Source organism: Pogona vitticeps, chromosome 2 (genome assembly GCF_051106095.1).
Source record: "Pogona vitticeps strain Pit_001003342236 chromosome 2, PviZW2.1, whole genome shotgun sequence".
Classification (NCBI taxonomy): Eukaryota; Metazoa; Chordata; class Lepidosauria; order Squamata; family Agamidae; genus Pogona; species Pogona vitticeps.
Window position 1 is genome coordinate 282,980,976 of NC_135784.1, and position 12,911 is coordinate 282,993,886.

The window sequence follows — 12,911 nt, forward strand, 5'->3', positions numbered from 1 at the left end:
CAATTAAATCTAATGTAAAATATTTTGACAGTGCACCTTAATCCTGAGGATATTTCATATCAAATGACATTTTTGGCCTACATCTCTGACAGATAAACCTAATGTCCCAATTCTAGCATAGAACAACATGGCAATATTGCTATTTAAAATTCATTTCTTACAGCTACTACTTAGCACATTAAAATGAAATACTACCTCTGGGTTACTTATAAGACAGTCTGAGAGGAACATACAGAATAAGTCAAACATAAAACATCCTTGAAAATTTTAATTGAATTTTTACTATTTTGTAGTTTGGAAGCATCAGAATTTATTTTCTAGTACAGTTTGAATTCTGTAGTTTACAATATCTTTGCCCCCTGTGGTTACATACCATTGCGATTTTTCTGCATAGGTATACTAACGTTTTGTTAGTATGTGGTCATTGTTTCCTAAAAACTAATTTCTCACATCAGAAGAGAATTGAAAATAAGTTTTGCCAAAAAAGAAAAAGCCTCTCCTTAAAATAGGAGGTATGAGACAAGAACAGGCAGACGGAATGGGGAAACAGTATGTATGTTTTTTGAATGACAACATGGGAACCTAGAAGCTTTCTGAGCTCTCCTTCTTTCACCTGTACTCATTTTCCAAGATGAATGCTCAAATATTCAGAGTCCATCATAATCACTATTCTAGAGTAATCTAGAAATATAGACAATTAGTAAGTTTTGACTCATCATCCTTAGCCACCTCTACTGGGTAGTTTTCTACAGCAGCAAATATATAAGCTATTCCTTTGCCTGCTCATGGTGAACAGTACCTTTTACTTCTCACCATCCTAGGAGAGTTATTTTAGATCTCTCACACTTAAATAAATTCATCAATGGAGCTATGTGCTACATTTCAAATAAAACTGTAGAACTAAAACAAAAGAAAAGATATTAAACCCTTTCCTTTTATATGGATCAACATAGTAAATTTAAAACACTCAGACAATTTCATTAGTTCTCTTTTCATGCAAAAGACAAGCATTCAATTCCCCACAGAGGAAACTTTAAAAATCCTTTCCATTATTTATACTACTGTATTGATACTATTTAAATTGCTTGACACATATGCTTTACATCCTCCCCTGTTGTAATTTTGTTAAACTTTACATTTTATTACAATGTTAATAGTAAACAATTGTATAAGGCAGCCTATACAAGCTGGTATCCTTAGACAAAAACCTTTCTAGACACTGTTCCTTAAGTAATAAGACCACATGATTGCAAATTCAAATCCATCATCATTCCATTAACAGTAGATTGGACATCTGCTTTTACAGAACTTCTCTTCTGCAAATCTGTTCTCCATACATACATTTCAGTCCTATATATCAAGCATGGGTGGTTATTCTTAAAAGTTTACATTTATTATTCCATTATTGTCTTAAAGCTCTTATTTATTACTTCAATCTTTTCTTAATCAGAAAAAAACATCACTGCCATAGCCTTTTTCTTTCTTAATTTCCAAAAGAAGCTCTTTTTAAAAAGAAGATGGTTTTTGTCATTGGATGGAAAGCCACTTAATTTGCTCTTGTAAGATCAGAGTGAAGACAGAAGTGTAGAAAATCTTGTCTCTGCTTGTTCAGAATCCTTGTAAGAAGTCTTGTAGTTGTGTGACTATTTCTGTATCCACAGTTTCCATGAGTGCCTGAAAGCCAGGTTCCCCCAACAATTCCTGTTGTGCCTTTAACTTCTCATATACAAACTGCTGCAGTGATACAGAATGTACTGGATCCTTTAGGGCAAGCTGCAGAAGACAGATAAGAACAATATATAATAATGAAAAAGGCAGGCCACTATGACTCATCCATTTATGATTTCAGCTAGAATGAAAAAGGTTTTGTTTGCTGCAGTGCTTACCAATGAGACACAAGGTGCCAACTGAATCCCTCCAAAAAGGAACCCTGCAACTTCCTCAACTGAAATTAACCTTTACCTTCAGTGCCCATTCATTAGCAGTGCTAACTGGGGCTGCTAAATGGTAAGCTGCTTTTTCTCAATGGAATTTTTCAAAAGGCTAGGTATCTAATCAGCCATCTAGCACAAACGGTTAGACTAAGCAACGTTTCAGAATTTCCAGGTCAAATGTATGAGGATGAACAACTGACTAGGGAGTTACAGCCTCGGACTTCAGAATGGAACAAGCCAGCTGCATAAAAATGATCTGGAACTATATTTGTTCAACTACTATAGTTAAGATCGACCATAGCTTGTACTCAGTTAATTTAAAGTGGAAAGAAAACTTGCCTACCCTTAGAGAAACCTGAAGGAGGAAAGAGGGGATACACAAATCCAAGGTTCACTGAAGCTCACCTATTCTCTTAATGCTAAATGGCATCTTAGTACAGCCTTCACCAAACTCGTGCCCTCTCAAAATGTTGGATGGCAACGCCTACAATCTCCCAGTCAATTCTGGGAGTTGCAGTGCAACACATCTTCAGTGCACTAGACTAGGGAAGGCTGCAATAGACCAAGCTATTTTTTACAGGCTTTTATTTTGGGATGGTGGTACTAATCCACTATAATCTTCTCCCTCACCCATATGGAAGCTGTGTATTCTGTCTCACTGTCACAGAGCTGGACAAGAAAGATGACATTCCTTCTAGCAATGCTTAAAAAGGGTAAGCTTGGAAGTGTGTGAGCCTTTTTTTCCTATGTCACAGAGAAGAGTCCTCTATTTGAAAGACTGCCCAGCTCAAATCCAGTTTAAAGACAAAAAACTGTAAAAGTGGAGAGCAAGGGTCTTTCCAGCTGGTCAGCAACAGATAAGCAGCTGGTCAGCAAATTGACCAAGTACAAAGTTGAGTTTGTCAATATTCCCTACTATGGTGAGATGTACTGCATTTCTTTTTACAGAACGTTCATTATGTCTATACAAATGTAAATCTCTGCCCTCTTTTTTGTAATGAAAAATGTTCTCTTCTGTTGTTAATGTCTAAGCTGCCACACTATGCAGAGGTGCTAGTGTCAAAACCTCAAAGGTGAAACTGAAATATTACAGAAAATGAGACCCAAAGAAAGACCTCCTGCATTGTTCCAGAAATTACTAGAAAATCCCCTGTAGCTATCAAACAACAACGTTCTTAAACTGCTTCAATATATCGTTCTGAGAAATCTCTGGGGAAATTTCCAGCAAAACAAATTGCAATGTTCTGACTGCAAATGCCAGGACAACTGGCTGGCACCTGCTTTTAAACACTAGCTTTGTTTTTGTTTTCAGATTGAATTTTCACAGGATAAGGATAAGAATAGTAGCAAATCATTTAGGAATAAAAAATGTGTGTAATTCAATAATGGACAAGCATAAAACACACACAAAAGAAATAGTTTATAGCTTCAAACAGAAAACATATCACATAACTACATATGTAAACATTTTTTGGAGTAGCTGAATAAATCTGTTGTGGCAAAAAAACTAACTGATTTTTAGTATACATTTTTAGGGACTGTTCCTAGTATAGATTATTTGATGCCTGAGGAGTTATGGGTTTAGTCAGTTCCCAATACAGCAATCCATTTGTGTTCAAAGATTCCCATTTCTAGTTTTTAAATTTACTACTGACACAGGAACAATTAAATCAACCACTGAACAAATATAGTGACACTGCGCAATCAAAATCTGAAGAGGAAGACAGACAACTCCACCAGGTGTTACTCTATTTCAGCAGAAAGAAAAAGAGATCAGCAATACAGTGGTGCCTCGATTTAATTGGTTCCGGAACTCTGGTCATAACTCGAAATGGTCGTAGGTTGAAGCACCATTTCCCATAGGAATGCACTGAAACGCAATTAATCTGTTTCAGCCAGAAAAAAAAAATCACCAAAACCCCCACAAACAAACAAACCCTGTAGGCCCGGTCTACTCCCCAGGAAAGCCTGAAGGCACCGATTGTGGTGGCGGCAGACCCCCGGGAGGTCTCCGACGGTGGCAAAGAAGCCCAGAAGCCCGATCAGAGGCAGCGGTCACCCAGCGCCGTGACGCTTGGGCTGGCCGGGCACTAGGCTGCTCACCCCTGGCCGCTTGCCCCCGGAGGCTTCAGCTGGCCGGGCGCTTGGCCGCTCACCCCCGGTGGAGGCAGTGGAGCGCCCAGAGGCTTTGGACTGGTAAGTCCTTTTTAAAACTGTTATGGGTGGGTTTGGACTGGGGGGTTATGTTTTTGTGGTTTGTGTGTGTGTGTGCATGCTTTTTTTTCAGTCCCAGTGTGGGACTTGCTCTGTTTATTTTTATTTTGGTATTTTTTTTGAAATGCTGGAACGGATTAATCCTGTTCCCATGCATTTCAATGGGAAATGGTGCTTCGACTTAAGAACGTTTCGATGTAAGAATGCAGTCCCAATACAGATTAAGTTCTTAAATTGAGGTACCACTGTATCTAGTTGTGGAGTCAGACGTTGGGAGTTTGATTCTTCATTGTGCATCTTTGATAGTAGCTGGACTTCATGATCCCTAGGGTCCCTTCCAGCTCTGCAGTTCTAAGATAATAATAATGATAATGAGCCCTTCCAAAAGCAGGAACCTTAGAGATGAGCCGTAATTCATAAGTTGTTGTTTAACATAAAGTGCATTTTAAGGGACTCATATTGAAGCTCTGATTATTGATAATTTGAAATATCTCTGGGAAGACATGATCCAACTTCATGGCAGAAACTACCATTGCTGTTTACTTCTAATGTAAATGCTGCTTTGTGATATTAAAATCAATGCCAAGAGAAAAGGCAGTAGTAGCAAAACTTCACACAACAGGATTTTGCCCAATGGGAGTTTTAGAATTTGATATTCATCTACAAATGCCTCAAAAGCAATGAGGGTGAAAATTCTCAAGAGGTTAAACAGCACAGAAAAAAGCAATTTGCAAATCTATTAATAATTAAATTTTTTCTCAATTAGTAAATGTATTTCTGGTTGTTATGTGCCATCAGGTTTAAACTGAGTTGCAGCAATCATAATAGGGCTTTCAATGTAAATGATATATTTAGGGAATAGTTTACCAGTAATGCACCCACAGTGAGTTTCCATGGCTGAGTAAGGATTTGAACCAAGGCCTTCAAAGTCCTAGTCTGTCACTGTATCCACAAAGATTTCAAAATGCTCCCATCTAAATTCTGTTCTATTCCAACACATCATTCTGGATCAAGACAGTGGGATAAAAATCACACAGCTATCTAACATTTGCACAGGACACGACAGTTCTTCTTGTCTATGTGAAGGCAATTTTTAACTATTTAGGAGATCTGTGTTAAGGTTCCAGAACTTTGACCAAGACTGCCAACAAAATTAAAGCTGAATTCTAATCACACACAAAATCATTTAAACTGATCAGAATCAGGAGAAAGCTTAAGGAGATCTAAAAATAAAGAAATAAATCAAAAGAGCATTCTCTCTTTCCTGTCTTCTTCTTCTTGTTGTTTAGTCTTTTATTCATGTCTGACTCTTTGTGACCCCATGGACCAGAGCATGCCAGGCCCTCCTGTCTTCCACTGCCTCCCAGGGTTGGGTCAAATTCATGTTGGAAGCTTCGATGACACTGTCCAACCATCTCATCCTCTGTCGTCACCTTCTCCTCTTGCCTTCACACTTTCCTAACATAGCCTCTCTATTCTATTGTTTTCTGTTGACAATTAGAATTGAACATCTCAGTACATAACCCAAAGGTAAGGTTGTACCACACATTTGTTAGGCCACTACAGAATCACAAACATAAGCTAGCTTTTGACACCAGACAGGTAGGTCTTCATCAGGCTAGACATCACAAAACTGAAAGTGGTGCATAAGAAACAGAAGGGTTCCAAAATCCATGACTAAATGTGTGTATTTCTGAAACTTTTTATGTTTCTTCTGTACCATCCCAAAATCTGTGGTGCCCAGCCTGATGAAGGCCCATTTAAGGTTGAAACCTGGCTTACACTGCTGATTTTTAAGGGTATGGAAAATATGTGACCCACCCTTGCCTTCAAGACATAATATCAAGAACTCAAATGAACTCAGAAACATAAAATGGATGTATTGTTTGCTCAACTGAAACACTGGACATTTAAAGGGTTAGACAAATACCATCTTTTTCCTTTTGTCCTGCTCTGTGGGAGGCTCTTCTTCTTCTGTCACTTTGGGCTCTTCAGAAGCAGACATGAGCATGCAACTGTAAAAAAAGAAGACAAAATACAAATATCTTAGGACTTCATTTAACAAATGAAGTTAAAAGATTCATAAACAAAGAACATCAAATGATCAAAGGTTTGTTGCACCCATGTACAGATACAGTACACAGCATTAAGGGAATTATGTTTCCAGCACAAAAGCAATTTTATACATAGTTGAGTTTGGAGTCAGCTAGTTACAATATTTTTTGTAACTTCTGGAGCCACACTTAGCACAAATGTATGTCAAAAATAAAAACGAGTCATGGCACCTTCAGTGTGAGCTTTTGTGGATCAAAATCCACTTCTTCGGATATAATTAAATAGACTGATTAACCTTTAAGGTGCCACACCTCTTTTGTTACTTTTCCCTCCTATGCATCCTGAAACAGACTAACAAAACTACCTTGCTAGAAACTGCTATACAGTGCAAATGTCTCACAACAGGGCTTGAAAATCAAGAGTAATGTCAAAATTAAGGAATTTAAGGTGCACAAGAGCAAGTATAATTTTCCCTCCCTTCTTTTTTTACATACCCCCTTTGCTTTCTGTTTATTCCCCTTATAATTTTACTCCAAATTCTTTTCAATGCATGCAGCAAGACTGACACTTGACATACAAAGACAACAGTTCTTAGCTAGAAAGAAACAGTTGTACTCTTACAGGTTCACTGACCCACTTCTCCATCTCTAGGATTGCAATGCTGTGATAAACTGATTGTGTCAGCACAGACTTAATAAGCCAGATATGCAAGACAATTGTCACTGATTTCTTCTCTCGCTACATATTAAATCTCTCAAGAAAAGATGAAAGAAGATGAAGCAAGAAATACTTTTAAGAAAAAGAGTGCTTTCATATATTCATATATCAGAATCTTCTGTAACTGCCACCTATCCTCAAAAGCATGCGATAATCTACCATACAAGAAGATGATAGCTTAGCTAATACTGTATAGGAATAGAAAAGAAGCTATATGCCTAATTTTCAGTGGTATTTATCTGTATTGTGCAAGGGAGGTAACCTGTTCGGGGATAATGTGCACTTCGGAACATACAATTAGATCTCTACTGCGTTTCCTCAAAAATAAGACAGGGTCTTATATTAATTTTTGCTCCAAAAATGCATTAGGACTTCTTTTGAGGGGATTTTTTTCCATGTACAACAATCTACATTGATCCAAATATAGTCATGTATTTCAGTTCAAATACAACCTTCTTCTGGTTTGTTCTGGGGCTTATTTTGGGGATAGGGCTTACATGACGAGCATCCTGAAAAATCATATTAGGGCTTATTTTCAGGTTAGGTCTTATTTTCAGGGAAACAGGATATTAGGCCTAAAGTATTCTTGCTTCATCAGCCTCCTTAATTATAAATGTAACTGTGCTGATTCAATGCAGCTGAACCAATGCAGCTGAACCATTAAAGCAGATTTTACATTGATACCACTGCTTTCTGATCAACACTAAATGACCTTGTTTACCTATACAGAAACATATCCCTTTTAGGCCAGATGGGCGGGGTATAAATCAAATAAATAATAAATAATAATCCCTATAAGTAAGGGTATTTATTAGAATAAGGTGACTGCTATAATCACAAAATGAAAAACTGAACACAGAATTCCTTATTACAGTCTACTCTTGTTTATACCGTGGTGCCTCGCTCAACGGGCGCTCCGTTTAGCGATGAAACTGCATAGCGATGAACTTTTTGCGATCGCAAAAGCGATCGCATTGCGATATTTCTTATGCAGTTTTTCACCTTGTGATGATCAGTTCCCTGTTCCGCTTACTGATCATTGCAAAGCAATGATTTTTAACAGCTGATCAGCGGTTCCAAAATGGCCACCGGGAAAAAAAATGGCCGCCCGCTGTGTGTAGGGACAGATTCCTCACTTAAGAGGCAGCGAAAATGGCTGCCGTATGGAGGATCTTCACTTTAAGGTGAGTTTTAAGCCCATAGGAACGCCTTAAACGGGCTTTAATGTGTTTCTATGGGCTTTTTAAAATCGCATAGCGACGAAATCGTTTAGCAGCGATTTTTGCTGCACTGATTAATGTCGCTATGCGAGGCACCACTGTACTTATTATATATGCATGTACAAAAGAATATAAAAACATACTAATTTTCTCCATTAACAAACCAAAGAGCTTAAGTATTAGTACATTTGGGAGTGTAACATATGGAGTCATGAGACAAAAATTAACTTTTCTACTTACTCTTTGAATGTTCGTGTTTCTGTATCTTCAGTCATGACATCATGCAATCCTTCTACTGAAATGTTTATAATACCACAAAATTTATCTTGGATAACACTGGAAAAGAACAGGAAAAATGATTTAGATGTACTCGCTAAACATAAAATTTATTTAACTGCCTTTAAATGTTTGCCTGTAAAACTTTATTTACATGGTCCAACACAAGGGTGGGCAATTTCAGCTGAGGGCCAAATACCAGTTTGTCCAAGAACCAAATGGCTGGACTTCCCACCAAAGAAAGCCATCTCCCTGGCAAAAAACACCAAAAAAGTGATGGTGCACAAAAAGAAAGAAAAAGAATAGAAACAGTGTTAATGTCACCTGCTTTCCCTCCTTATTTTAAACCCATATAACCTTATTTGAACTTGTTCAGTAGTTCACTGTTGTTTACAGCAATTTTTTAAAAATGTAAAACTATGTTCTGAAGTAACCTGGTGGGCCCAACTGGAGCTAATGGCTGCATGATGCCCACCCCCATTAAGGACACAAATAAGCCCACTGAAAGCAGCATACCACAGAACCAAGAACGATCTAATTTCTGAAAGTTACTGATTTACATTATATAGTTTCGACTTTGTTGATAACTGCACAACTTGCCAAAGGGGAAATGAGAAAAGACATTTATGGTAATGCCATGACCCATTTCAAATGTAAAACAACAGACCACAAATATCTGCCTCACGAAAATGTTTGGTATGGTCAGTTTTGACAGTGCTGATCACAGAACTGGAAAAAGGGAGAGGAGCTGGAATTAATCCTTTCTCCTCAAGCAGCATATCAGGGAATCACAGAAAACTGTGCACTGTATGGAGCCCTCCAGAATCTTCAGTCTAAAAGGAGCACATTCCATTCATTTAAAGAGTGTTTTTTAAAAGGCCATAACTGAATTACATTTAAAATGAAAATCAACTTCTACTATTCACTGATATAAACAAAGATCTGTATATTGTAAATATCTAAATAATTTTAATAAGGTGCAGACACTATTCCACCCAATCTTGATCATAATAAAATGGCACAAAGTTTACAGGTTTTCTTCTCACTACTCCTCTGTAATTTGAGCATGGTTACATGCTAATTTCACTTAAGTGTGACACTAAAAAGCAGTTATCATAAGCTCACTTGTATTGCATAGAGAATTCCTTGGCAAGTCCCAAATCATCACCAGGACACTTCATGATAGTATAGAATTTTTCTACTGCTATTTTAATATCTAATGGTGTTGATTAGCAGAATTTAATTTGACTGGGAAAAGTGAAGGGTAGGTTTGTGTAATGCTACTGTGAGGAAGTAGTCAATGAGCATCTTTGACAAAAGGTGGCACTATCAGCATGGATTCAATGTGTCTTTTCTTCCAAATAAGCTGAATTACTGTGTACTGTAGTCTTGTTTCAAGGCTATTTGTAAAAATATTCAATACTTCAACAAACAGTTGTGGGATATTTTGCTTTTATATTTACAATTCAAAATGCCAGGAAATGACCCAACATTGCTATGCAATATTGTTCCTCTAATGCCAGCAGGAAAAAGAATGTCAAGCTTTACATAGTAAAAGGCAATCTGAATGTTGACAAAATCAGTGTCAACAGTCAAGATGATTTACAGCAGCCACACTCAACCTTTCTATGGCCACAGCAATATACACAATATGAAAGAAATACAGACCAAATCAGGATTGTACAAGTCACACAACGAACCTTATAAGGTGGTATGTGAAGAACTGTTTCCAGTCCGTGTCCCCCTTCAAATGTGCCAGGGCTTCTCAGTTGAGAATTGTGTATCTACAGTATCCTCTCTTGCACTCCCTTGTTGTTGTTTAGTCATTAAGTCGTGTCCGACTCTTTGTGATCCCAAGACTATGAAAATATACTGAGAGATAGCAGGGGCAAATCGCTTCTCGGATCATTCGGTTTAAGTTTCAAAAGCACTATTAGTCAATCCAAATGTCAATGGGGAAAATCCCCAAATAAACTTGGGGAGACCCCAAGGAGGTGCACAGGCAAGGTGCCTGGTGGCTGCAGCAAAAATAAAAGAAATTGGAGAAAATCCCAATGAAGAAAAAAGGTAAAAAAAGAAAAGGACTCAAGGGGGAGGTACAGAGGCAGGCAGGTGGCACAATCCAAGATGGAAGGCACCAGGAGCTCTCAGTGAATGGCTGAAGGAAATATGGAGCATTTTTCACTGGATTCCAACCAATCCAACCCCTTTTATAGATTGAAAAGCCCACTCTTCCCTCCTGGACATTTTGATTGGCTGCTGGCAGCAGCAACTGCAATGCTACTGGGTGAAAAAATTCCCTAGCAATTTGACAGAGAATGGGTGAAGGAAAGAACATGAATAAGTGAAACATGAAAAAGCCCAAAACATTTCTGTACTCCTCTCCCATTAATATGAATATTCTTGTTTTAGAGAGTCTCTTTCTAGAATCAGTGAAAGAAAAGGAAAGTGAAAGAGAGTCTCTTGTGTTTTCAGTCTTTTATTAAAACACAAATGCCTATTTCTACTCAGGACCTCTTCCTCCAACCACTAGGTCACACCTGGGCAAAGTGCGGCCCGAGGGCCACATATGGCCCGCAAGCCACTCCTGGCTGGCTTGCGGGTCGTCGCTCCAGTCCGGTGTTCAAGCACTTGTTCAAGCCCAAGACAGACTGGATTTCTCTCACTGAACAAGTTGAACATCAAAACCATTTATAGCATTTTGCTTAAGTTGATCAGTTGCTTATCTTTAACATACTGCAAAAAACCTCTTTAGTACAGTGGTGCCTCGCTTAACGGGTGCTCTGTTTAGCGACGAAACCGCATAGCGATTAAGTTTTTGCGATCGCAAAAGTGATCGCATTGTGATGGTTTAAATGAGTTTTTTTTTTGCTTTGCGATGATTGGTTCCCTGTTTGGCTTACCGATCATCGCAAAGCGATGATTTTTTAACAGCTGATCGGCGGTTCCAAAATGGTTGCCAGGGAAAAAATGGCCGCCCGCTGTGTGTAGGGACAGATTCCTCGCTTAAGAGGCAGCAAAAATGGCCACCGTATGGAGGATCTTCGCTTTAAGGTGAGTTTTAAGCCCATAGGAACGCATTAAACAGGTTTTAATGCATTTCTAAGGGCTTTTAAAAATCGCATAGCGACGAAATTGCTTAGCAGCGATTTTAGCTGCACGGATTAACGTCGCTATGTGAGGCACCACTGTATTTGTGAAGATTAACAAGTTTTAAATAAAAACAATCATAACATCACTGTTTCATTCTATTTTTAAGTAAAGTTGGTTCGGCTCCCGAACACAGTTCAGATTTTTCATGTGGCCCCCTATATAAATTAATTGCTAACCCCTGCTCCAGGTAAAACTTTTAATTTGGCTACAGATGGCTTATCTAGAGAGTGTAGACCAGATTTTATCCCAGCTTTCCTAATATGGGGTTTGCCAAGCTCCTAGCCAAAAAGGAGCCATGTATTTCAATGCAGGGACATTGAGGGGGGTGGGTTACAGAGTGGCTGACAACTTTTTAGTTAACAAGACTGGGGGTAATAGTCTAATCAACTCACCAGAAGAAAAATCTGAAATCAACCATCTCCTCCAAGCTGTTTCTGCAGCCTCTGCCTTGGAACTTGCTTTGAACAAGGAACCTAGTCTGTACATCCAACCATAGATTTTGGAACGTTGTTTCTTCTGCACCACTCCCAGACCTATAATGCCCAGCTGCATATAGACTAGTGTGTAACTGAAGCTTAGCTTGTGTTTTTGATTTTTTTAGTGATCTAAAAAGGTATCACAGATCCTTCTCTTCATTTGCTACAGGACTCTGGCCAGGTGTGTACATGCCTATCAAGGCACTGACAGCTGGCCTGGGCCCTGCTGAGTATAACATATGAATCATCTGAGGATGGAAAACAGCCCAAAATCTTTGGTTCTCAAGAGAATGTTCCCTCAAATTATGGTCCCCCAAGTGGCAAAAGATGTCTCTCATACCACATCGTTTCCCTCATACATTTATCTTGCATTTAAACACATTCTGTGATTTATTACTGGAATGTTTGTTTTGTTTGTTCAGTCATTTAGTCGTGTCCGACTCTTCGTGACCCCATGGACCAGAGCACGCCAGGCCCTCCTATCTTCCACCGCCTCCCGGAGTTGTGTCAAATTCATGTTGGTTGCTTCGATGACACTGTCCAACCATCTCATCCTCGGTCGTCCCCTTCTCCTCTTGCCTTCACACTTTCCCAACATCAAAGTCTTTTCCAAGGAGTCTTCTCTTCTCATGAGATGGCCAAAGTACTGGAGCCTCAGCTTCAGGATCTGTCCTTCCAATGAACACTTGGGGTTGATTTCCTTTAGAATGGATAGGTTTGCAGTCCAGGGGACTCTCAAGAGTCTCCTCCAGCACCACAATTCAAAGGCATCAATTCTTCGGCGGTCAGCATTCTTTATGGTCCAGCTCTCACTTCCATACAACACTACAGGAAAAACCATAGCTTTGACTATTCGGACTTTTGTT

At 38.8% G+C, this 12,911-nt stretch overlaps 1 protein-coding gene across 3 annotated transcripts in view; it reads right to left on the bottom strand.

Annotated features, from left to right (window-relative positions):
- Positions 1 to 253: 253 nt before the first annotated feature.
- IPO11 (importin 11) overlaps positions 254 to 12,911 on the bottom strand; it is a 79,827-nt gene continuing 67,169 nt past the window's right edge. For all 3 annotated transcript variants that reach the window (XM_020783670.3, XM_020783669.3, XM_020783671.3), the window contains exons 28-30: positions 8,381 to 8,476; positions 6,079 to 6,163; positions 254 to 1,773 (exon numbers count right to left, since the gene is read on the bottom strand). In XM_020783670.3, the coding sequence (XP_020639329.2) occupies positions 1,609 to 1,773; positions 6,079 to 6,163; positions 8,381 to 8,476 (346 nt within the window). In that variant the 3' untranslated portion in view covers positions 254 to 1,608. The remainder of the gene's footprint in view (positions 1,774 to 6,078; positions 6,164 to 8,380; positions 8,477 to 12,911) is intronic.